This window comes from Scyliorhinus canicula, chromosome 25, assembly GCF_902713615.1.
Source record: "Scyliorhinus canicula chromosome 25, sScyCan1.1, whole genome shotgun sequence".
Lineage (NCBI taxonomy): Eukaryota > Metazoa > Chordata > Chondrichthyes > Carcharhiniformes > Scyliorhinidae > Scyliorhinus > Scyliorhinus canicula.
The window spans coordinates 2,157,796-2,183,882 of NC_052170.1; the positions used below are offsets into that span (position 1 = coordinate 2,157,796).

The window sequence follows — 26,087 nt, forward strand, 5'->3', positions numbered from 1 at the left end:
CAACCCTTGTTTACTATTTAACAGGATGTGGGGGTCACTGGCAACGCCCACATTTGCTGCCCAACCATAATTGCCCTTGTGAGTGCCTTGCTCGACTATTTCAGAACATTGTTAAGAGCCAGTCAGCCACATTGCTGAGGGTCTGGAGTCACATGTAGGCCAGACCCGGTAAGGACAGCAGATTTCCTTTTCTAAAGCACATTAGTGGACCAGATGGGTGTTTAGAACAATCAATGATAGTTTCATGGGCAGCATTACTGAGACTAGTTTTTAGTTCTCCATAGACTCCGTAGAATCCCTACAGTGCAGAAGGAGGCTATTTGGCTTATCGAGTTTGCACCGACCCTCCAAAAGATCACTCAACCTAGGCTCCACCCACACAATGACATCACTGAAGCCATGTGATAAGACAAAAACCTTTCTTAAGGGGACACTCCCATGACAATATTACTAAGTACTGTATCTTCATTCAGGATATTCTTTCAGGCAATGCAAAGGCACTAGACACTGGGAGATAAGATAGTGATAGATAGTGTCAAGGGCTGTTGCAGGTTACAACAGGACATTGACAGGATGCAGAGCTGGGCTAAGAAGTGGCAGATGGAATTCAACCTAGATAAATGTGAAGTGATTCATTTTGGAAGGTCAAATTTGAATGCTGAATACAGGGTAAAAGGCAGGATTCTTGGAAGTGTGGAGGGACAGAGGGATCTTGGAGTCCACTTGCATAGATCCCTCAAAGTTGCCACCCAGTTTGATAGGGCTGTTAAGAAGGCATATGGTGTGTTGGCTTTCATTAACAGGAGGATTTAGTTTAAGAGCCGCGAAGCTTTGCTGTAGCTTTATAAAACCCTGATTAGACCACACTTGGAATATTTCGGCAGCACAGTAGCACAAGTGATTAGCACTGTGGCTTCACAGCGCCAGGGTCCGATTCCCGGCTGGGTCACTGTCTGTGCGGAGTCTGCACGTTCTCCCCGTGTCTGCGTGGGTTTCCTCCGGGTGCTCCGGTTTCCTCCCACAGTCCAAAGACATGCAGGCTAGGTGGATTGGCCATGATAAATTGCCCTTCATGACCAAAAAAAGGTTAGGAGGGGGTACTGGGTTACGGGGATAGGGTGGATGTGAGGGATTAAGTGGGTCGGTGCAGACTTGATGGGCCAAATGGCCTCCTTCTGCACTGTATGTTCTATTGTGTCCAGTTCTGGTTGCCTCATTATAGGAAAGATGTGGGTGCTTTGGAGAGGGTGCAGAGGAGATTTACCAGGAAGCTGCCTGGACTGGAGGGCATGTCTGATGAAGAAAGGTTGAGGGAGCTAAGGCTTTTCTCACTGAAGTGAAGAAGGAAGAGAGGTGACTTGATAAGAGGTGTACAAGGTGATGAGAGGTGTGGATACAGTGGATAGCCAGAGACTCTTCCCCAGGGCAGAAATGGCTGTCACGAGGAAGGTATAGGGGAGATGTCAGAGGTAGGTTCTTTACACAGAGAATGGTGGGTGTGGGGAATGCACTGCCAGCAGAGGTGGTGGTGTCAGTCATTAGGGACATTTAAATAACTCTTAGACAGGCACATGGACAGCAGTAAATTGAAGGAGTATGGGTTAGTTTGATATTAGATTAGGATAAATGGTCGGCACAACATTGTGGGCCAAAGGGCCTGTACTGTGCTGTACTGTTCTATGTTCTCAGATGAGTGGAACAAGGTTTTGATGCAAATTGCTTTTCCCTCTGCTTGATTGCAACAAACAAATTGGTGCAAAGAATGTATATCTGCAGAATAGCCCAGGTGAAGATATTATTATCATTCTCCTGCGTTTCTCAGATTGCAGCCTGAGGTTTCCTAACAGTGACAGCAATGTCTCAAGGAAATCCATTTGGCTGCTTTGCACATTCTCAGTGGCCAGAGGAGGTGATGGTAACGGAGCAGGTCAGCCAATCTCATGATGCAGGGAGAATAAAACCCACTTGAAAGATTCACAGCCTGAATCCTGCACACTGAAGCCCACGCCTCTACTGGGATGGTGCAGACAGATGCGCAATTATAGATCACAGTGAAGGTAAATTAGTGAGTAAATAAGCTTGTACTACTCATAGTGATTGGTGCAAAGGTAGTAGAGTTGAATATTTGGGCTGTCTGAAGAGTAGCAAGAATTAATTTCAAAACTAAAGTGTGTGACCTGATGATGGCTCCAGTTTTCTCGCCGTGATCAAGTGTGATGGAATTCTGGGATGTGTGTACAGGGCTGCACGCTCAGTTTTCCGTTCTGTCCATTGGGAACTAAAACACATCACAACAAATCAAAATGAAGTGAATTTCTTGTTTGTGTTGCAGCTTTTATGGATCCGCCAAGAATCTTTGACCAAAGGCCCGTAGAAGTGAAGCAAGAAGTGACGTTAACATGCGAGGTCTCAAATGTTTACCCCGTTGACACGATGAGAGTAAGATTGTCTCAGGCTGGTGAAGAATTGAATTCAACCACAACATGGTTCAATGGCAATACTGCCTGGCAGACAGCAGCATGGACACCACAGGTGGCTGGTCCCACAGAGATCGTCTGTACAGCTGACTTTGAGGAGTATCCATCAGTTCCACCAAAGAATAGCAGCATTTTCATTGTGGTGTATGGTAAGAATCCTGTTTATCAGAGGCATCACAATCAGAAAGCATTCAAATTGTTCATGGTAGTCAGAATTGCAGAGTGTCAGATTTACATCATTTCAAACAAACAAATCCATCCCAATGAGTTCAGAAATTTACTGACATGTTTACATATTCAGATAATTAGCTTAATTGGAACATAAAAGATGGTTAATTGGGCAGAATGGCCTGTTGCTGGGCCATATATCCTATATAATCAAAGAGAAGCAGCTTTAGGGAGTATTTGTGACGCTCACTATTCTGATTAGAAGGGACTGTTGCTGCCACTCGGTATCCCAGGATTATAAGAAAGCAGTGACTGGCGTTTGGAACGTCAACACAATGATCTGTTTCACATAACATTCTGTTCAGTCATGAAGATCAGGATAGAGCAATATCTCAGCTATTCGAATCAATTTCACAATCAAATCATCTGTCAGATGGTCATTTAATCAAAGTGATTAAAATTCCCGATCGGCAAATATTCCTCTGAGCTGCTGAGGTACAATGATACGCAGAGATCAGGACTGTAGCCGAGAGGATGAAACAATGACCACCACAAGCAACATTGCCGTCTAGATGTGGACCATGCAGCAATTTAAAAAGTACTGGCCAGTGAAAGAAGCAGAACAGCAAACAGTATCAGGGGAAACATTGCTAACTGCCCTTAGATAGTGGATTCTCTCAATGTATTTGTGTTGCATCAACATGAAAATCGCATATTGTCATAAATAGGCTTCAAATGAAGTTACTGTGAAAAGCCCCTAGTCGCCACATTCCGGCGCCTGTTCGGGGAGGCTGGTATGGGGATTGAACCGTGCTGCTGGCCTGCCTTGGGCTGCTTTCAAAGCCAGCGATTTAGGGTTCTAAAAGAGATAGCTGAGGAGGTTGTGGAGGCATTGGTGATAACCTTTCAGAAATCACTGGAGGCAGGGTCCCAGAGGACTGGAAAGTGGCTAATGTAACACCGCTGTTTAAGAAAGGAGTGGGGCAGAGGACGGGAAATTATAGGCCGGTTCGCCTGACTTCGGTCATTGACAAGATTTTAGAGACCATTATTAAGCCTGAGATTATGAGTACTTAGAAATACATAATAAAATAGGACAGAGTAAGCACGGATTCGACAAGAGCAGGAAGTCATGCCTGACAAATCTGTTGGAATTCTTTGAGAACTTAACAAGAAAGTTAGACAAAGGAGAACCAATGGCTGTGATCTATTTGGATTTCCAGAAGGCCTTTGACAACGTGCCGCTCTGGAGGCTGCGATATAAGTTAAGAGCCCATAGAATTAGGGACAAGGTACTGGCATGGATAGAGGACTGACTAACTGGCAGAAGGCAGAGATTGGGAATAAAGGGAGTCTTCTTCAGGATGACAGCACTTGTCAGGATAAATAGTGATGGTCTGCAAGGGTCAAAGAACAAAGACAGCATAGGAACAGGCCCTTCGGCCCTCCAAGCCTGCGCCGACCATGCTGCCCGTCTAAATTAAAATCTTCTATACTTCCGGGTTCCGTATCCCTCTATTCCCATCCTATTCATGTATTTATCAAGATGCCCCTTAAACGTCACTATCGTCCCTGCTTCCACCACCTCCTCCGGCAGCGAGTTCCAGGCACCCACTACCCTCTGTGTAAAAAAGAGGAACGATGTTGAGTTAGTGTTGGGACCTCAACTAGTCACCATATACATTAATGATCTGGAAGAAGGAACTGAAAGCACTGTTGCTAAGTTTGCAGATGTACAAAGATATGTAGAGGGACAGGTAGTATTGAGAAGGAGGGAGGCTGCAGAAGGATTTGGACAGGCTAGGAGAGTGGGCAATGAAGTGGCAGGTGGGCTGCAATGTGTAAAAGTGTGAGGTTATGCACTTTGCTGGGAAGAATAAAGGCACAGACTATTTTCTAAATGGAAAAGGTTTGGGAAATCAGAAGCACAAAGGAACTTAGGAGTCCGAGTTCAGGATTCGCTTAAGGTTAACGTGCAGGTTCAGTTGGTAGTTAGGAAGGCAAATGCTATTTTAGCATTCATGTTGAGAGGGCTAGAGTACAAGAAGAGAGATGTACTGTTGAGGCTGTATAAGGCTCTGGTCAGACCCCATTTGGAGTATTGAGAGCAGGTTTGGGCCCCGTATCTAAGGAAGGATGTGCTGGCCTTGGAAAGGGTCCAGAGGAGGTTCACAAAAATGATCCCCGGAATGAAGGACTTGTCCAATAAGGAACGGTTGAGGACTCTGGGTCTTTACGAGATGGAGTTTAGATGAGGTAATCTCTTTGAAACTTATTGGATGCTGAGAGGCCTGGATAGAATGGGTGTGGAGAGCATGTTTCCACTAGTTGGAGGGCACAGCCTCAGACTGAAGGGAAAATCTTTTCAAACTGAGATGAGGAGGGCTTTCTTCAGCCAGATGGTGGTGAATCTGTAAAACTCATTTGGGCAGAAGGATGTGGCGGTCAAGTCACTGAGGGTCTTTCAGACAGAGATAAATAGGTTCATGATTAATCAGGGGTTAGGGGTTATGCGGAGAAGGCAGGAGAATGGGGATGAGAGAAATAACAGCCATAACTGAATGGCAGAGCAGACACGATGGGCCGAATGGCCTAATTCTCCTTCTATATCTTATGGTCCGATTGCATGATCTAAAGACGAATATGTTAATCATTGTTTTAAATAGTTCCAGTCGCTGTTCTGGATGCTGAAGGAGCAGCTCGATCCAATATGATGGGCTGTGCACTCCCAGCACCATATTGCATCTGAGGTGTCCGTTTAGCACCATTGAGTTTCCCGGCTTTGGTTTCTGTACAAAGTGTGGAATGTGTCCCACACTGACACGGCTGGGATTGGGAACTCACTGGCAATGTGGCTGATCTTGTGTCCCACCCCTGCTGTGCTGATTCTCCAAACACCTTCCCATTTTCATATTGTTTCACATTTCTTTTCCAGATCAACCAGGAAACACAACCATATCAGTGAATAACAAAACTGTGTCAGGGTTTCCAGTAAACGTCAGGAAAGGTGATGAGGTTACAATGATCTGCAATTCCAATGGAATTCCCACACCTACATTAAAGTGGGAAGATCCCAGTAACAGCAGCAATGTTGAGATTGGTTCCCCTGGAATCCTCCGTATTTCCCACGCAACATCAGAGCATCAAGGAATTTATAAATGTAGAGCAACCAATCCATATGGAATTGAAGAGAAGGAAGTGGACATCAGGGTCACAGGTCAGTTTGTAACATTGGTCAGAATTCTATGAATAAATACTTAATCTTTTGAGGATTGAAATATTATATCAGTTTGTTAATGTTGGTTTACAAAAGTCTGTTGTCATGAGACTGTCGCTTTAAGAAATGTTTGGCTGCTCATGCTACTGCAGTGATGTCAGAGTGTGGGTGGGGCTGAGCTCTGGCTGCAGTGATGTCAGAGTGTGGGTGGGGCTGAGCTCTGGCTGCAGTGATGTCAGAATGTGGGTGGGGCTGAGCTCTGGCTGCAGTGATGTCAGAGTGTGGGTGGGGCTGAGCTCTGGCTGCAGTGATGTCAGAGTGTGGGTGGAGCTGAGCTCTGGCTGCAGTGATGTCAGAGTGTGGGTGGAGCTGAGCTCTGGCTGCAGTGATGTCAGAGTGTGGGTGGGGCTGAGCTCTGGCTGCAGTGATGTCAGAGTGTGGGTGGAGCTCAGCTCTGGCTGCAGTGATGTCAGAGTGTGGGTGGGGCTGAGCTCTGGCTGCAGTGATGTCAGAGTGTGGGTGGGGCTGAGCTCTGGCTGCAGTGATGTCAGAGTGTGGGTGGAGCTGAGCTCTGGCTCTGCTTTTTAGTTTCACTTTGAGAAAAGCCTGGGTGTGTCTGTGTTTTTTTTGGTTTCATTTTTTCAGTGTTGGAGCTGAAGCCAGTCAAAGCAGGTGTACTGTTGATCTCTCTGTAACTGTTCAGTTAAAATCAAAGTTGGTGCAGCACCACCACCAGAATCTCCCTCTCAGCAATCAGAATATAGGCCGGAATTCGCCGACATCCCGGCCAAGTGTTAACGCCGACGCAAACACTGGAGTGCTAATTTACTGGTCGCCGGGAAATTGCGTCACAGCGTTAGAGCGGGGTGGTTGGAATTTCCTACATCACCGCCGATTCTCCAACCCGGACGGATTCAGAGAAGCCCGGCCATAGTTACCACTGACAGAAACAAACTGCAGAATGTTCACATGTTAACCATCGGCTTCAATGACCAACTCACATCTAACCTGTAAATACTGGATAAGCCCTTTAAATAGTGCTGGTGAAAAGCCCTGTGCTGCCTGGTAGCACCAGGAGTTGCTGCGTGAGTTTATCACTCCGACACTGGGGCACTGCAATGTCACAAAATGTTTATACAAAGAGAATAAAATCATATTTAGAATATTAAATGTATTGTTTTAAATAGTTCCAGTCGCTGTTCTGGATGCTGAAGGAGCAGCTCGATCCAATATGATGGGCTGTGCACTCCCAGCACCATATTGCATCTGAGGTGTCCGTTTTGCACCATTGAGTTTCCCGGCTTTGGTTTCTGTACAAAGTGTGGAATGTGTCCCACACTGACACGGCTGGGATTGGGAACTCACTGGCAATGTGGCTGATCTTGTGTCCCACCCCTGCTGTGCTGATTCTCCAAACACCTTCCCATTTTCATATTGTTTCACATTTCTTTTCCAGATAAACCAGGAGACATAACCATATCAGTGAATAACAAAACTGTGTCAGGGTTTCCAGTAAACGTCAGGAAAGGTGATGAGGTTACAATGATCTGCAATTCCAATGGAAATCCCACACCTACATTAAAGTGGGAAGATCCCAGTAACAGCAGCAATGTTGAGATTGGTTCCCCTGGAATCCTCCGTATTTCCCACGCAACATCAGGACATCAAGGAATTTATAAATGTAGAGCTACCAATCCATATGGAATTGAAGAGAAGGAAGTGGACATCAGGGTCACAGGTCAGTTTGTAACTTTGGTCAGAATTCAATGAATAAATAATTAATCTTTTGAGGATTGAAACAGCATTTCAGTCACTCCATTTTTATCCAGAGGGTCACATTGTGTTCCAACATTGTTATTTATTTATTTTAAGAATCCTGTTCCACTCAATCCTTGCTGATGAAGGGACAAATGGATGAACCACTCCCTGCCTCTAACAATGCTGCTCTGTAACTAGCCTCTGGGACATGAGTATGAGTGATCCAGAGTGACACTCTCTTCCTCTTGTTCCTCTTTGTGTGTAGAAGCACCTTCCTCCTGCTCTGTGTTTGCCCAGACTGTCCGAGCAATAACACTGCAGGAGGAGAGGTACAGCTGTGAATCCACACAGTGCCGGTCCATGGTGTGAGGTGTTGGCAGCTCAGTGAGCTGCAGTACTTGCCTGGGCATCAATTTTAATAGTGACGAGGGGAAGTGGTACCAATCACAATGTGTTATGGTTGTAACTGTTCAGTTAAAATCAAAGTTGGTGCAGCACCACCACCAAAGTCTCCCTCTCAGCAATCAGAATATAGTTTCCACTGACAGAAACAAGCTGCAGAATGTTCACTTGTTAACCATCGGCTTCAATGACCAACTCACATCTAACCTGTAAATACTGGATAAGCCCTTTAAATAGTGCTGGTGAAAAGCCCTGTGCTGCCTGGTAGCACCAGGAGTTGCTGCGTGAGTTTATCACTCTGAATCTGGGACACTGCAATGTCACAAAAGGTTTATACAAAGAGAATAGATTCCTATTTAGAATATTAAATGTATTGTTTTAAATAGTTCCAGTCGCTGTTCTGGATGCCGAAGGAGCAGCTCGATCCAATATGATGGGCTGTGCACTCCCAGCACCATATTGCATCTGAGGTGTCCGTTTAGCACCATTGAGTTTCCCGGCTTTGGTTTCTGTACAAAGTGTGGAATGTGTCCCACACTGACACGGCTGGGATTGGGAACTCACTGGCAATGTGGCTGATCTTGTGTCCCACCCCTGCTGTGCTGATTCTCCAAACACCTTCCCATTTTCATATTGTTTCACATTTCTTTTCCAGATAAACCAGGAAACACAACCATATCAGTGAATAACAAAACTGTGTCAGGGTTTCCAGTAAACGTCAGGAAAGGTGATGAGGTTACAATGATCTGCAATTCCAATGGAAATCCCACACCTACATTAAAGTGGGAAGATCCCAGGAACAGCAGCAATGTTGAGATTGGTTCCCCTGGAATCCTCCGTATTTCCCACGCAACATCAGGACATCAAGGAATTTATAAATGTAGAGCAACCAATCCATATGGAATTGAAGAGCAGGAAGTGGACATCAGGGTCACAGGTCAGTTTGTAACTTTGGACAAAATTCTATGAATAAATACTTAATCTTTTGAGAATTGAAATATTATATCAGTTTGCTAATGTTGGTTTACAAAAGTCTGTTGTCATGAGACTGTCGCTTTAAGAAATGTTTGGCTGCTCATGCTACTGCAGTGATGTCAGAGTGTGGGTGGGGCTGAGCTCTGGCTGCAGTGATGTCAGAGTGTGGGTGGGGCTGAGCTCTGGCTGCAGTGATGTCAGAGTGTGGGTGGGGCTGAGCTCTGGCTGCAGTGATGTCAGAGTGTGGGTGGGGCTGAGCTCTGGCTGCAGTGATGTCAGAGTGTGGGTGGGGCTGAGCTCTGGCTGCAGTGATGTCAGAGTGTGGGTGGGGCTGAGCTCTGGCTGCAGTGATGTCAGAGTGTGGGTGGGGCTGAGCTCTGGCTGCAGTGATGTCAGAGTGTGCGTGGGGCTGAGCTCTGGCTGCAGTGATGTCAGAGTGTGGGTGGAGCTGAGCTCTGGCTGCAGTGATGTCAGAGTGTGGGTGGGGCTGAGCTCTGGCTGCAGTGATGTCAGAGTGTGGGTGGGGCTGAGCTCTGGCTGCAGTGATGTCAGAGTGTGGGTGGGGCTGAGCTCTGGCTGCAGTGATGTCAGAGTGTGGGTGGGGCTGAGCTCTGGCTGCAGTGATGTCAGAGTGTGGGTGGGGCTGAGCTCTGGCTGCAGTGATGTCAGAGTGTGGGTGGGGCTGAGCTCTGGCTGCAGTGATGTCAAAGTGTGGGTGGGGCTGTGCTCTGGCTGCAGTGATGTCAGAGTGTGGGTGGGGCTGAGCTCTGGCTGCAGTGATGTCAGAGTGTGGGTGGAGCTGAGCTCTGACTGCAGTGATGTCAGAGTGTGGGTGGGGCTGAGCTCTGGCTGCAGTGATGTCAGAGTGTGGGTGGAGCTGAGCTCTGGCTGCAGTGATGTCAGAGTGTGGGTGGGGCTGTGCTCTGGCTGCAGTGATGTCAGAGTGTGGGTGGGGCTGAGCTCTGGCTGCAGTGATGTCAGAGTGTGGGTGGAGCTGAGCTCTGGCTCTGCTTTTTAGTTTCACTTTGAGAAAAGCCTGGGTGTGTCTGTGTTTTTTTTTGGTTTCATTTTTTCAGTGTTGGAGCTGAAGCCAGTCAAAGCAGGTGTACTGTTGATCTCTCTGTAACTGTTCAGTTAAAATCAAAGTTGGTGCAGCACCACCACCAGAATCTCCCTCTCAGCAATCAGAATATAGGCCGGAATTCGCCGACATCCCGGCCAAGTGTTAACGCCGACGCAAACACTGGAGTGCTAATTTACTGGTCGCCGGGAAATTGCGTCACAGCGTTAGAGCGGGGTGGTTGGAATTTCCTACATCACCGCCGATTCTCCGACCCGGACGGGTTCAGAGAAGCCCGACCATAGTTGCCACTGACAGAAACAAACTGCAGAATGTTCACATGTTAACCATCGGCTTCAATGACCAACTCACATCTAACCTGTAAGTACTGGATAAGCCCTTTAAATAGTGCTGGTGAAAAGCCCTGTGCTGCCTGGTAGCACCAGGAGTTGCTGCGTGAGTTTATCACTCCGACTCTGGGACACTGCAATGTCACAAAAGGTTTATACAAAGAGAATAGAATCCTATTTAGAATATTAAATGTATTGTTTTAAATAGTTCCAGTCGATGTTCTGGATGCCGAAGGAGCAGCTCGATCCAATCTGATGGGCTGTGCACTCCCAGCACCATATTGCATCTGAGGTGTCCGTTTAGCACCATTGAGTTTCCCGGCTTTGGTTTCTGTGCAAAGTGTGGAATGTGTCCCACACTGACACGGCTGGGATTGGGAACTCACTGGCAATGTGGCTGATCTTGTGTCCCACCCCTGCTGTGCTGATTCTCCAAACACCTTCCCATTTTCATATTGTTTCACATTTCTTTTCCAGATAAACCAGGAAACACAACCATATCAGTGAATAACAAAACTGTGTCAGGGTTTCCAGTAAACGTCAGGAAAGGTGATGAGGTTACAATGATCTGCAATTCCAATGGAAATCCCACACCTACATTAAAGTGGGAAGATCCCAGTAACAGCAGCAATGTTGAGATTGGTTCCCCTGGAATCCTCCGTATTTCCCACGCAACATCAGGACATCAAGGAATTTATAAATGTAGAGCAACCAATCAATATGGAATTGAAGAGATGGAAGTGGACATCAGGGTCACAGGTCAGTTTGTAACATTGGTCAGAATTCAATGAATTAATAATTAATCTTTTGAGGATTGAAACAGCATTTCAGTCACTCCATTTTTATCCAGAGGGTCACATTGTGCTACAACATTCTGTTATTTATTTATTTTAAGAATCCTGTTCCACTCCATCCTTGCTGATGAAGGGACAAATGGATGAACCACTCCCTGCCTCTAACAATGCTGCTCTGTAACTAGCCTCTGGGACATGAGTATGAGTGATCCAGAGTGACAGTCTCTTCCTCTTGTTCCTCTTTGTGTGTAGAAGCACCTTCCTCCTGCTCTGTGTTTGCCCAGACTGTCCGAGCAATAACACTGCAGGAGGAGAGGTACAGCTGTGAATCCACACAGTGCCGGTCCATGGTGTGAGGTGTTGGCAGCTCAGTGAGCTGCAGTACTTGGCTGGGCATCAATTTTAATAGTGACGAGGGGAAGTGGTACCAATCACAATGTGTTATGGTTGTAACTGTTCAGTTAAAATCAAAGTTGGTGCAGCACCACCACCAAAATCTCCTTCTCAGCAATCAGAATATAGGCCGGAATTCTCCGACATCCCGGCCAAGTGTTAACGCCGACTCAAACACCGGAGTGGTGCCGCCGGCATCTAAGGGGCCTCCTGGCCCAGCAATTCAGTGGTCCTTGGGGGGCCAGCATGGCGCCAGAGTGCCCCAGGCAGTTCCGCCGGCAATACGCAGCCCTGTACTGCTGGCAGGGCTCCGTGCCTGCGTCTAACAGCGGTCCCCGCGTTGGCGCTGTGCAACATGGCAGAGCCCGACAGCGGGCCGGTGCGGAAGGAGATAGGCCCCCTCCAGATTGTGGGCACCCGCCGTTCGTTAATCCGCGATCACGGGCCTGGACGCTGTAGAGACCCATCCCCTGGAGTCTGATCACCCTTCCACCCCACCAGGACGGCCACGGGTCCGAGCTCCTGCCCGGTAGTACCAGGTTGGAACCATGCCGGCGGGAACCGGCAGAACCCGGCGGTAATTCGGCAGGTTGACCGCGTGGGCGCGATTGTTGCCAATTTTCCAGTCGCCGGGAAATTGCGTCACAGCGTTAGAGCGGGGTGGTTGGAATTTCCTACATCACCGCCGATTCTCCAACCCGGACGGATTCAGAGAAACCCGGCCATAGTTACCACTGACAGAAACAAGCTGCAGAATGTTCACATGTTAACCATCGGCTTCAATGACCAACTCACATCTAACCTGTAAATACTGGATAAGCCCTTTAAATAGTGCTGGTGAAAAGCCCTGTGCTGCCTGGTAGCACCAGGAGTTGCTGCGTGAGTTTATCACTCTGAATCTGGGACACTGCAATGTCACAAAAGGTTTATACAAAGAGAATAGATTCCTATTTAGAATATTAAATGTATTGTTTTAAATAGTTCCAGTCGCTGTTCTGGATGCCGAAGGAGCAGCTCGATCCAATATGATGGGCTGTGCACTCCCAGCACCATATTGCATCTGAGGTGTCCGTTTAGCACCATTGAGTTTCCCGGCTTTGGTTTCTGTACAAAGTGTGGAATGTGTCCCACACTGACACGGCTGGGATTGGGAACTCACTGGCAATGTGGCTGATCTTGTGTCCCACCCCTGCTGTGCTGATTCTCCAAACACCTTCCCATTTTCATATTGTTTCACATTTCTTTTCCAGATAAACCAGGAGACACAACCATATCAGTGAATAACAAAACTGTGTCAGGGTTTCCAGTAAACGTCAGGAAAGGTGATGAGGTTACAATGATCTGCAATTCCAATGGAAATCCCACACCTACATTAAAGTGGGAAGATCCCAGGAACAGCAGCAATGTTGAGATTGGTTCCCCTGGAATCCTCCGTATTTCCCACGCAACATCAGGACATCAAGGAATTTATAAATGTAGAGCAACCAATCCATATGGAATTGAAGAGCAGGAAGTGGACATCAGGGTCACAGGTCAGTTTGTAACTTTGGACAAAATTCTATGAATAAATACTTAATCTTTTGAGAATTGAAATATTATATCAGTTTGCTAATGTTGGTTTACAAAAGTCTGTTGTCATGAGACTGTCGCTTTAAGAAATGTTTGGCTGCTCATGCTACTGCAGTGATGTCAGAGTGTGGGTGGAGCTGAGCTCTGGCTGCAGTGATGTCAGAGTGTGGGTGGAGCTGAGCTCTGGCTGCAGTGATGTCAGAGTGTGGGTGAGCTGAGCTCTGGCTGCAGTGATGTCAGAGTGTGGGTGGAGCTGAGCTCTGGCTGCAGTGATGTCAGAGTGTGGGTGGGGCTGAGCTCTGGCTGCAGTGATGTCAGAGTGTGGGTGGGGCTGAGCTCTGGCTGCAGTGATGTCAGAGTGTGGGTGGGGCTGAGCTCTGGCTGCAGTGATGTCAGAGTGTGGGTGGGGCTGAGCTCTGGCTGCAGTGATGTCAGAGTGTGGGTGGGGCTGAGCTCTGGCTGCAGTGATGTCAGAGTGTGGGTGGGGCTGAGCTCTGGCTGCAGTGATGTCAGAGTGTGGGTGGGGCTGAGCTCTGGCTGCAGTGATGTCAGAGTGTGGGTGGGGCTGAGCTCTGGCTGCAGTGATGTCAGAGTGTGCGTGGGGCTGAGCTCTGGCTGCAGTGATGTCAGAGTGTGGGTGGAGCTGAGCTCTGGCTGCAGTGATGTCAGAGTGTGGGTGGGGCTGAGCTCTGGCTGCAGTGATGTCAGAGTGTGGGTGGGGCTGAGCTCTGGCTGCAGTGATGTCAGAGTGTGGGTGGGGCTGAGCTCTGGCTGCAGTGATGTCAGAGTGTGGGTGGGGCTGAGCTCTGGCTGCAGTGATGTCAGAGTGTGGGTGGGGCTGAGCTCTGGCTGCAGTGATGTCAGAGTGTGGGTGGGGCTGAGCTCTGGCTGCAGTGATGTCAGAGTGTGGGTGGGGCTGTGCTCTGGCTGCAGTGATGTCAGAGTGTGGGTGGGGCTGAGCTCTGGCTGCAGTGATGTCAGAGTGTGGGTGGGGCTGAGCTCTGGCTGCAGTGATGTCAAAGTGTGGGTGGGGCTGTGCTCTGGCTGCAGTGATGTCAGAGTGTGGGTGGGGCTGAGCTCTGGCTGCAGTGATGTCAGAGTGTGGGTGGAGCTGAGCTCTGACTGCAGTGATGTCAGAGTGTGGGTGGGGCTGAGCTCTGGCTGCAGTGATGTCAGAGTGTGGGTGGAGCTGAGCTCTGGCTGCAGTGATGTCAGAGTGTGGGTGGGGCTGTGCTCTGGCTGCAGTGATGTCAGAGTGTGGGTGGGGCTGAGCTCTGGCTGCAGTGATGTCAGAGTGTGGGTGGAGCTGAGCTCTGGCTCTGCTTTTTAGTTTCACTTTGAGAAAAGCCTGGGTGTGTCTGTGTTTTTTTTTGGTTTCATTTTTTCAGTGTTGGAGCTGAAGCCAGTCAAAGCAGGTGTACTGTTGATCTCTCTGTAACTGTTCAGTTAAAATCAAAGTTGGTGCAGCACCACCACCAGAATCTCCCTCTCAGCAATCAGAATATAGGCCGGAATTCGCCGACATCCCGGCCAAGTGTTAACGCCGACGCAAACACTGGAGTGCTAATTTACTGGTCGCCGGGAAATTGCGTCACAGCGTTAGAGCGGGGTGGTTGGAATTTCCTACATCACCGCCGATTCTCCGACCCGGACGGGTTCAGAGAAGCCCGACCATAGTTGCCACTGACAGAAACAAACTGCAGAATGTTCACATGTTAACCATCGGCTTCAATGACCAACTCACATCTAACCTGTAAGTACTGGATAAGCCCTTTAAATAGTGCTGGTGAAAAGCCCTGTGCTGCCTGGTAGCACCAGGAGTTGCTGCGTGAGTTTATCACTCCGACTCTGGGACACTGCAATGTCACAAAAGGTTTATACAAAGAGAATAGAATCCTATTTAGAATATTAAATGTATTGTTTTAAATAGTTCCAGTCGATGTTCTGGATGCCGAAGGAGCAGCTCGATCCAATCTGATGGGCTGTGCACTCCCAGCACCATATTGCATCTGAGGTGTCCGTTTAGCACCATTGAGTTTCCCGGCTTTGGTTTCTGTGCAAAGTGTGGAATGTGTCCCACACTGACACGGCTGGGATTGGGAACTCACTGGCAATGTGGCTGATCTTGTGTCCCACCCCTGCTGTGCTGATTCTCCAAACACCTTCCCATTTTCATATTGTTTCACATTTCTTTTCCAGATAAACCAGGAAACACAACCATATCAGTGAATAACAAAACTGTGTCAGGGTTTCCAGTAAACGTCAGGAAAGGTGATGAGGTTACAATGATCTGCAATTCCAATGGAAATCCCACACCTACATTAAAGTGGGAAGATCCCAGTAACAGCAGCAATGTTGAGATTGGTTCCCCTGGAATCCTCCGTATTTCCCACGCAACATCAGGACATCAAGGAATTTATAAATGTAGAGCAACCAATCAATATGGAATTGAAGAGATGGAAGTGGACATCAGGGTCACAGGTCAGTTTGTAACATTGGTCAGAATTCAATGAATTAATAATTAATCTTTTGAGGATTGAAACAGCATTTCAGTCACTCCATTTTTATCCAGAGGGTCACATTGTGCTACAACATTCTGTTATTTATTTATTTTAAGAATCCTGTTCCACTCCATCCTTGCTGATGAAGGGACAAATGGATGAACCACTCCCTGCCTCTAACAATGCTGCTCTGTAACTAGCCTCTGGGACATGAGTATGAGTGATCCAGAGTGACAGTCTCTTCCTCTTGTTCCTCTTTGTGTGTAGAAGCACCTTCCTCCTGCTCTGTGTTTGCCCAGACTGTCCGAGCAATAACACTGCAGGAGGAGAGGTACAGCTGTGAATCCACACAGTGCCGGTCCATGGTGTGAGGTGTTGGCAGCTCAGTGAGCTGCAGTACTTGGCTGGGCATCAATTTTAATAGTGACGAGGGGAAGTGGTACCAATCACAATGTGTTATGGTTGTAACTGTTCAGTTAAAATCAAAGTTGGTGCAGCACCACCACCAAAATCTCCTTCTCAGCAATCAGAATATAGGCCGGAATTCTCCGACATCCCGGCCAAGTGTTAACGCCGACTCAAACACCGGAGTGGTGCCGCCGGCATCTAAGGGGCCTCCTGGCCCAGCAATTCAGTGGTCCTTGGGGGGCCAGCATGGCGCCAGAGTGCCCCAGGCAGTTACGCCGGCAATACGCAGCCCTGTACTGCTGGCAGGGCTCCGTGCCTGCGTCTAACAGCGGTCCCCGCGTTGGCGCTGTGCAACATGGCAGAGCCCGACAGCGGGCCGGTGCGGAAGGAGATAGGCCCCCTCCAGATTGTGGGCACCCGCCGTTCGTTAGTCCGCGATCACGGGCCTGGACGCTATAGAGACCCATCCCCTGGAGTCTGATCACCCTTCCACCCCACCAGGACGGCCACGGGTCCGAGCTCCTGCCCGGTGGTACCAGGTTGGAACCATGCCGGCGGGAACCGGCAGAACCCGGCGGTAATTCGGCAGGTTGACCGCGTGGGCGCGATTGTTGCCAATTTTCCAGTCGCCGGGAAATTGCGTCACAGCGTTAGAGCGGGGTGGTTGGAATTTCCTACATCACCGCTGATTCTCCGACCCGGACGGGTTCAGACAAGCCCGGCCATAGTTACCACTGACAGAAACAAGCTGCAGAATGTTCACATGTTAACCATCGGCTTCAATGACCAACTCACATCTAACCTGTAAATACTGGATAAGCCCTTTAAATAGTGCTGGTGAAAAGCCCTGTGCTGCCTGGTAGCACCAGGAGTTGCTGCGTGAGATTATCACTCCGACACTGGGACACTGCAATGTCACAAAAGGTTTATACAAAGAGAATAAAATCATATTTAGAATATTAAATGTATTGTTTTAAATAGTTCCAGTCGCTGTTCTGGATGCCGAAGGAGCAGCTCGATCCAATATGATGGGCTGTGCACTCCCAGCACCATATTGCATCTGAGGTGTCCGTTTAGCACCATTGAGTTTCCCGGCTTTGGTTTCTGTACAAAGTGTGGAATGTGTCCCACACTGACACGGCTGGGATTGGGAACTCACTGGCAATGTGGCTGATCTTGTGTCCCACCCCTGCTGTGCTGATTCTCCAAACACCTCCCCATTTTCATATTGTTTCACATTTCTTTTCCAGATAAACCAGGAGACACAACCATATCAGTGAATAACAAAACTGTGTCAGGGGTTCCAGTAAACGTCAGGAAAGGTGATGAGGTTACAATGATCTGCAATTCCAATGGAATTCCCACACCTACATTAAAGTGGGAAGATCCCAGTAACAGCAGCAATGTTGAGATTGGTCCCCCTGGAGTCCTCCGTATTTCCCACGCAACATCAGGACATCAAGGAATTTATAAATGTAGAGCAACCAATCAATATGGAATTGAAGAGAAGGAAGTGGACATCAGGGTCACAGGTCAGTTTGTAACTTTGGACAAAATTCTATGAATAAATACTTAATCTTTTGAGGATTGAAATATTATATCAGTTTGCTAATGTTGGTTTACAAAAGTCTGTTGTCATGAGAATGTCGCTTTAAGAAATGTTTGGCTGCTCATGCTACTGCAGTGATGTCAGAGTGTGGGTGGGGCTGAGCTCTGGCTGCAGTGATGTCAGAGTGTGGGTGGAGCTGAGCTCTGGCTGCAGTGATGTCAAGAGTGTGGGTGGAGCTGAGCTCTGGCTGCAGTGATGTCAGAGTGTGGGTGGGGCTGAGCTCTGGCTGCAGTGATGTCAGAGTGTGGGTGGGGCTGAGCTCTGGCTGCAGTGATGTCAGAGTGTGGGTGGAGCTGAGCTCTGGCTGCAGTGATGTCAGAGTGTGGGTGGGGCTGAGCTCTGGCTGCAGTGATGTCAGAGTGTGGGTGGGGCTGAGCTCTGGCTGCAGTGATGTCAGAGTGTGGGTGGGGCTGAGCTCTGGCTGCAGTGATGTCAGAGTGTGGGTGGGGCTGAGCTCTGGCTGCAGTGATGTCAGAGTGTGGGTGGAGCTGAGCTCTGGCTGCAGTGATGTCAGAGTGTGGGTGGGGCTGAGCTCTGGCTGCAGTGATGTCAGAGTGTGGGTGGGGCTGAGCTCTGGCTGCAGTGATGTCAGAGTGTGGGTGGAGCAGAGCTCTGGCTCTGCTTTTTAGTTTCACTTTGAGAAAAGCCTGGGTGTGTCTGTGTTTTTTTTGCTTTCATTTTTTCAGTGTTGGAGCTGAAGCCAGTCAAAGCAGGTGTACTGTTGATCTCTCTGTAACTGTTCAGTTAAAATCAAAGTTGGTGCAGCACCACCACCAGAATCTCCCTCTCAGCAATCAGAATATAGGCTGGAATTCGCCGACATCCCGGCCAAGTGTTAACGCCGACGCAAACACTGGAGTGCTAATTTACTGGTCGCCGGGAAATTGCGTCACAGCGTTAGAGCGGGGTGGTTGGAATTTCCTACATCACCGCCGATTCTCCGACCCGGACGGATTCAGAGAAACCCGGCCATAGTTGCCACTGACAGAAACAAGCTGCAGAATGTTCACATGTTAACCATCGGCTTCAATGACCAACTCACATCTAACCTGTAAATACTGGATAAGCCCTTTAAATAGTGCTGGTTAAAAGCCCTGTGCTGCCTGGTAGCACCAGGAGTTGCTGCGTGAGTTTATCACTCCGACTCTGGGACACTGCAATGTCACAAAAAGTTTATACAAAGAGAATAAAATCATATTTAGAATATTAAATGTATTGTTTTAAATAGTTCCAGTCGATGTTCTGGATGCTGAAGGAGCAGCTCGATCCAATATGATGGGCTGTGCACTCCCAACACCATATTGCATCTGAGGTGTCCGTTTAGCACCATTGAGTTTCCCGGCTTTGGTTTCTGTACAAAGTGTGGAATGTGTCCCACACTGACACGGCTGGGATTGTGAACTCACTGGCAATGTGGCTGATCTTGTGTCCCACCCCTGCTGTGCTGATTCTCCAAACACCTTCCCATTTTCATATTGTTTCACATTTCTTTTCCAGATAAACCAGGAGACACAACCATATCAGTGAATATCAAAACTGTGTCAGGGTTTCCAGTAAACGTCAGGAAAGGTGATGAGGTTACAATGATCTGCAATTCCAATGGAATTCCCACACCTACATTAAAGTGGGAAGATCCCACTAACGGCAGCAATGTTGAGATTGGTTCCCCTGGAGTCCTCCGTATTTCCCACGCAACATCAGGACATCAAGGAATTTATAAATGTAGGGCAACCAATCCATATGGAATTGAAGAGAAGGAAGTGGACATCAGGGTCACAGGTCAGTTTGTAACTTTGGACAAAATTCAATGAATAAATAATTAATCTTTTGAGGATTGAAATATTATATCAGTTTGTTAATGTTGGTTTACAAAAGTCTGTTGTCATGAGAATGTCACTTTAAGAAATGTTTGTCTGCTCATGCTACTGCAGTGATGTCAGAGTGTGGGTGGAGCTGAGCTCTGGCTGCAGTGATGTCAGAGTGTGGGTGGAGCTGAGCTCTGGCTGCAGTGATGTCAGAGTGTGGGTGGGGCTGAGCTCTGGCTGCAGTGATGTCAGAGTGTGGGTGGAGCTGAGCTCTGGCTGCAGTGATGTCAGAGTGTGGGTGGAGCTGAGCTCTGCTTTTTAGTTTCACTTTAAGAAAAGCCTGGGTGTGCCTGTGTGTGTTTTTGGTTTAATTTTTTCAGCGTTGGAGCTGAAGCCAGTCAAAGCAGATGTACTGTTGATCTCTCTGCCATGAAAAGACTATCTCTTGATCATTTGGTGAATTCAGAATTATAAATGTTTTCAGTAGTGAATGTAAACCTGATGTGCTTCTGTTAAAACTGGTTTCTTTTGTCTTCTGGTTATTGTTTGGGAAGTTATTAAGGATTACTTAGTGTCGTGTTCTTTGGGGGTTGTATTTGAATTGATGGTTGCTAAGATGTTCACTGTATGTTTTAAAAAGGTTGACTTGAGTTCATAGAATAAACATGGTTTTGTTTTAATATATACTTTTCCATTTCTGCTGTACCACACCTGTAGAGTGGGCCGTGTGCTCCCCATAACCACAATCTAGTAAAAGTTGTGGGTCAGGTGAACTCCATGATACACTTTGGGGTTTTCTAAACCCTGGCCCATAACTGTTCTGTATTTATTTTGTGTAAGACTCCAGTTCTATTCTGTCTTGATGATGGGACAAATGAGTTCTAGAGTAATAAATCTTTACAGGACAGCAAGAAACCCTTTGGCCCATGCTGGTCATGCCAGGTGTCACGCAACGATCTATTCTAACCTAATTTTCCAACCCTTGCTCCAGACTTGTGTGTGACAGTGTTTCAAATGTTCATCTAAATGTTTCTTAAATGTTGTGAGGGTTCCCGCTTCTACCACCCTTTCAGGCAGCGAGTTCAAGATTCCCACCATGGTCTACGTGAAGAGACTTTTCCTCAAATGTCCTCAAACATCCGTGCCGCTGATCTTAAATCTATTCCTCCTGGTTATTGACACCTCTACTTGGGGGAAATCTTTCTTCCTATCTAATCTATCTATGTACGTCACAATTTTGTACACCTCAGTCAGGTTGCCACCTCTGCCTTTTCTGCTCTAAGGAGAACAACATCAGCCTCCTGTCAAAGCAGAATTGCTCCAGTCTAGGCAATATCCTGGCGAATCTTCTCTGCAATCCGTCCAGTGCAATCATGCCCTTCCTATAGTGTGACGGCCATGGATGAACCACTCCCGGCCTGTAACAATGCTGCTCTGTAACTAGCCTCTGGGACATGAGTATGAGTGATCCAGAGTGACACTCTCTTCCTCTTGTTGCTCTTTGTGTGTAGAAGCACCTTCCTCCTGCTCTGTGTTTGCCCAGACTGTCCGAGCAATAACACTGCAGGAGGAGAGGTACAGCTGTGAATCCACACAGTGCCGGTCCATGGTGTGAGGTGTTGGCAGCTCAGTGAGCTGCAGTACTTGGCTGGGCATCAATTCTAATAGTGACGAGGGGAAGTGGGACCAATCACAATGTGTCCTGGTTATAACAGTTTGGAAAAAAATCAAAGTTGGTGCAGCACCACCACCAAAGTCTCCCTCTCAGCAATCAGAATATAGTTTCCACTGACAGAAACAAGCTGCAGAATGTTCACATGTTAATCATCAGCTTCAATGACCAACTCACATCTAACCTGTAAGTACTGGATAAGCCCTTTAAATAGTGCTGGTGAAAAGCCCTGTGCTGCCTGGTAGCACCAGGAGTTGCTGCGTGAGTTTATCACTCCGACTCTGGGGCACTGCAATGTCACAAAAGGTTTATACAAAGAGAATAGAATCCTATTTAGAATAGCAAATGTATTGTTTTAAATAGTTCCAGTCGCTGTTCTGGATGCCGAAGGAGCAGCTCGATCCAATATGATGGGCTGTGCACTCCCAGCACCATATTGCATCTGAGGTGTCCGTTTAGCACCATTGAGTTTCCCGGCTTTGGTTTCTGTACAAAGTGTGGAATGTGTCCCACACTGACACGGCTGGGATTGGGAACTCACTGGCAATGTGGCTGATCTTGTGTCCCACCCCTGCTGTGCTGATTCTCCAAACACCTTCCCATTTTCATATTGTTTCACATTTCTTTTCCAGATAAACCAGGAGACACAACCATATCAGTGAATCACAAAACTGTGTCAGGGGTTCCAGTAAACGTCAGGAAAGGTGATGAGGTTACAATGATCTGCAATTCCAATGGAAATCCCACACCTACATTAAAGTGGGAAAATCCCAGGAACAGCAGCAATGTTGAGATTGGTTCCCCTGGAGTTCTCCGTATTTCCCACGCAACATCAGGACATCAAGGAATTTATAAATGTAGAGCAACCAATCAATATGGAATTGAAGAGAAGGAAGTGGACATCAGGGTCACAGGTCAGTTTGTAACATTGGTCAGAATTTAATGAATAAATAGTCAGGCCGGGTTTATCCGTCCCCCGACGCCTTGATTGTGAATCATAATCGGGCGCAGATTCGCTCTTCAGCTGAAAATCGTTATGACTGGGCCAAGCTGTGGAGCGCTACTGCAATGGCTCCGCTGTGACATGGCTGCCCTGTCCTGTGCCTCAGCCACCGGCTGCACAGAGTGCTCTGGGCACTGGACATCTTGACCCAGAGACAATATATCGCACCCAAGGCCTCCACCACGGATGCCACCAATGTGGTGATTGCCTGGGTTGGACACACAGTTGGCACCACCTTCTTCCCCTGCAGGAGGCTGGACTCCTGAGGGGCAGGGTAAGGGTCACCAGCAGCTCTCCAGGTGAGCCGTTAGGTTGTGGCTGGGGGCGGGGAACCCCAGATGGACTACCTCATTGCCAGGTGAACCTGCAAGACGCATGGTTAGAACGCGGGTGAGGGTGAGGGGTGGTCGGGTGGCAGATGTGCTATAGATACATTGCAATTCATTGGGACGATCATTTTCATCCAACCCCGTTCTCCAACCCCACCGACCAGGTCCATGCCCCTCTGCTCTGCGATGGTGAGGGGGCGTAGGTCCAATGGGCCCCCTACGGTCTTCTCCGAATCTCTGCGCTTATGGGCTGCCTTCTCCTGGGGGACAGATAATGCACAGTGTGAGACACTTGGGAAACACAAGGGATCTGCAGTAATGGCCCTGTATGTGCAGGGCACCTGGTCATGGCGGGCGGTATGGTTGTTGGCATGTGGTGTGGGGTGTGAACGTCCTTCCGGAAGGTGGGGTTCAATCGCCCCCTAGCAGAAGCGGGAAGTATGGATGTGTGGGCCAGGGACTCGCTAAATTGCCCCTTAAATGGAAAAAAATGAATTGGGTACACCAAATTTATAAAAAAAAAAGAATATAGCAGACTTGGAGAGTCTATAAAATGTATTTATTTATTCTTTCATGGGATGTGAACGTCTCTGGCCCAGCTATTCATTGCCCATTCCTTGAGAATTACCTTTGAGAAGGTGGTGCTGGCCTACATTCCTGAACCACTGCAGGCTCTCAATAAATATGGTCATACTGCAAATGAGCCATGGATTTTGGAAATTATCAGGAGTTTCAGAATATACTGCTTTGAAATCAATCAATGATTTGTATTTTTATTAATGTTTTCACAGATGAAATAAGGACGAGCTGGTCGAAGTATGTACTCATCTCAATCATCTTAGTCATCATCATCATCAGTCTAATCATAATAGGATTATTGGTGCGGTGCAATAAAAATAGGAGTGGAACGTATAGTGTCCAGGATCAGGAATATATCCCTTTGGGGCAGATAAGAAATTAAACCCATGGAATAGCAACAAAAAACAAACAAATTGAGCCAAAAAGACATTTGGTAATTTTTTAAGAAGAAATCACAAAACTAATAATGTATTTTAATGTAATAGTTGTTTATAGTGTAGAGTGCTAGGAAATGGATGTAGGGCGCGATTTAAGAGGAACCAGAGTCCCATTTTGGGTGGATTTAGTAGGGTGTCTCTTGGTGTTCTCAGTGTTGAGAATGACCCCGCGATCATGCTGTTTTCTTGGCCTTAGTGAGTGCCCTGCCAAGGGCTCATTTCCTGCTGCTGAGCTGAGCCACCCCCATCTCTCGATCCCCTCTCAGACTCCCCACAGCAGCCTCTGGACCCCCTTAACGCCCAAAGCTACCTGTTCAGGGGGTGCTCGAGCCCCCCCCCCCTCACCCCACCACATAATGGTGGGGCATCCCCGGCCCAATCCCTGGCCCAGAAACCTGTCATCCGGGTATCTTGGAACTGCCAGCCTGGGCAGTGCCACCAGGGCACCCTGATCATGCCAGGCTGGCAGTGCCAAGGTACCCAGGTGCCAGCGGGAGTGCCAGGGTACCACCCTGCCCAAAGCCCAGCCACCTAGAGGCCTCCGATGGCCTAGGAGACAGCCCCCCAGGTGCTGTTTTGCCTGGTCCATGTTTGTGGAGGACTGTGCTAAACGCCGCCATGGCAGGGTCTCCGAGGACCGGCCATTTGTTCCCCATCGGATGCTGATATATTTAAGTGAACCTAACTGCATGTAAATCTGGATCATGCCCCATCAGGCAGGATCCAGATCGCGATGCCTCATGAGATCTCGTTAGATCTCACAAGGCTTTCCAAGCATCGTAAATCTTGCAAGAGGCCTTTCGCGATATTTAACAGCCACATCGCGTCACCGAGCTGTTGTTCAATGAGGCCACTCGATCGAGCCCAAAGTCTTCGGTTATTGGATGGAAGTTTCCATTCTCTGGCACAGAATGCTGGATGAGGTGAGAAAACCTGCGTGCAGCTCTCAGGCTGCACAGCCGACCTCTTCGACAGATAGTCCAGTACTCTGTGCACAAAACATTGGCCCATATTGTCACACTGGCAGGACAGGGTTAGAAAAACCAGCAGCCAGGTTTCCCAGGATTGGGACCAAAATGGCAACACAGGAACCGCTCTCCACGAAACGCACATGGAGGCCCCCCCCCCCCCCCCCCACATGGACAGGAGCAATCTCCCTAATGCACATGGGACTCCCCCACCCCTCCCACACGTAGAAGAGGGTAAGAAGGTATTAGCCAGGGTGGAAGTCTAATCTGGGGGGCAGATATGGCAGAAAGTTTGCTGATAGTATAGAAATTATGTTTTGGTGGTTTTTCGAGTCTCAAGATATTTTGCGCCCACATCGGCTCTCCTGCTCGCGGTGAACAGGTTCACAAATTTGCAGCAATTATGTGGGTATCTGTGTGTGTTGCGCATAAGCTGTAGCTTTAAGATTGAATTTTATCTTTAAATTTAAGCTCAATTTATATTTCTGCAATTATGTCTCAAGGAAACTTGAGTTTTAGCTTCATTTTAAAGGACGTGTGATTTTAATGAGATTTTATAACTCTTAAAGTGGGAAAAGCTATTTCCTTCTTCCGACTGAAGCTAAACAGCACTTTTCTGTCACTGCAGGTCCACAAGGACCTGCAGTGACAGAAAAATGCTGTTTAGCTTCAGTTGGAAGAAGGAAATAGCCACCAGTTCACAGAAACTGCTGGTACAGGCAGAACATGCAAAGGGACAGAGTTCAAGTCCCAAACTAAATACGAAAGTTCCAAAAACCAGGGGGAGACAGGAAAAAGTCCAAAGACAACAACTCTGCCAAGGAACAAGGGCAGGCATCATGTACAAATCCTGTTCAATGAATTAAAGAATGGGGAGCAAGGAAAGGATTTCTGAGATAAAAGACAAAGTTACAGGAGGCAGATGGAAAGCAATATAGGCTGTGAGAAAGCAGAGATTCAAGGAGACAGCTGAAGATCTGTAACTCTTGACTATGGACTTGTGAAGCTGTTGGCAAGACATGGTACCCGAGAGATTGCGTGGAAACAAAGCTCGAATACATGGTGATCCAGAGGAGAGGAACGTCAGGTGGAGGTGTTGCAATCCTGGAGGTGAATCCTTGAGAGAAAGCGCTAATTGTGAGCGGAGTCCAAAGCAAATTCTTTAGGAGCAACAATTGCAAATCATGAATGTGTAAAACAGAGTTCCAGTGCGACCCATGTGACAACCATCTGGGGAAGCTGGTGAAGGGTCCATAGCTTCTACTTTGGTGCCACCTATCGCAGTTTGCCTATTGGTTGACATGGACTGTGTACTTACTGCGAACATTACAGTATAGTATAGATTTTGTAACTTATCCTTAGGATTCTGTATATCTGTAAAGTTATTGTTGTGGTTGAATGAATAGTGTAATATTGTTCTGTCCTTGTTTAATAAATGTTCTGTTCTGTTGTTGAAAGTATATCAGCAGACTCTTGTGACTCTGTTCAGCAGCTGCCCTCCATGATTCTAAACAAAAAAATAAAAGTTAGGAGCTGGATTCTCCATTGGCAAGATCCACTGCTTTGCCGGCAGCACAGTTACGCCCGCGGATTTCCGGATGTGGGAGTACCAC

At 47.8% G+C, this 26,087-nt stretch overlaps 1 protein-coding gene across 1 annotated transcript in view; it reads left to right on the forward strand.

The window, feature by feature from the left end:
- Positions 1–26,087, forward strand: part of LOC119956995 (hemicentin-1-like) — a 339,271-nt gene that overhangs the window by 120,188 nt on the left and 192,996 nt on the right. The window contains exons 15-24 of the mRNA XM_038784579.1: positions 2,333–2,626; positions 5,581–5,862; positions 7,319–7,600; positions 8,678–8,959; positions 10,885–11,166; positions 12,845–13,126; positions 15,363–15,644; positions 17,323–17,604; positions 19,179–19,460; positions 21,791–22,072. Coding sequence (XP_038640507.1) covers positions 2,333–2,626; positions 5,581–5,862; positions 7,319–7,600; positions 8,678–8,959; positions 10,885–11,166; positions 12,845–13,126; positions 15,363–15,644; positions 17,323–17,604; positions 19,179–19,460; positions 21,791–22,072 — 2,832 coding nt within the window. The remainder of the gene's footprint in view (positions 1–2,332; positions 2,627–5,580; positions 5,863–7,318; positions 7,601–8,677; positions 8,960–10,884; positions 11,167–12,844; positions 13,127–15,362; positions 15,645–17,322; positions 17,605–19,178; positions 19,461–21,790; positions 22,073–26,087) is intronic.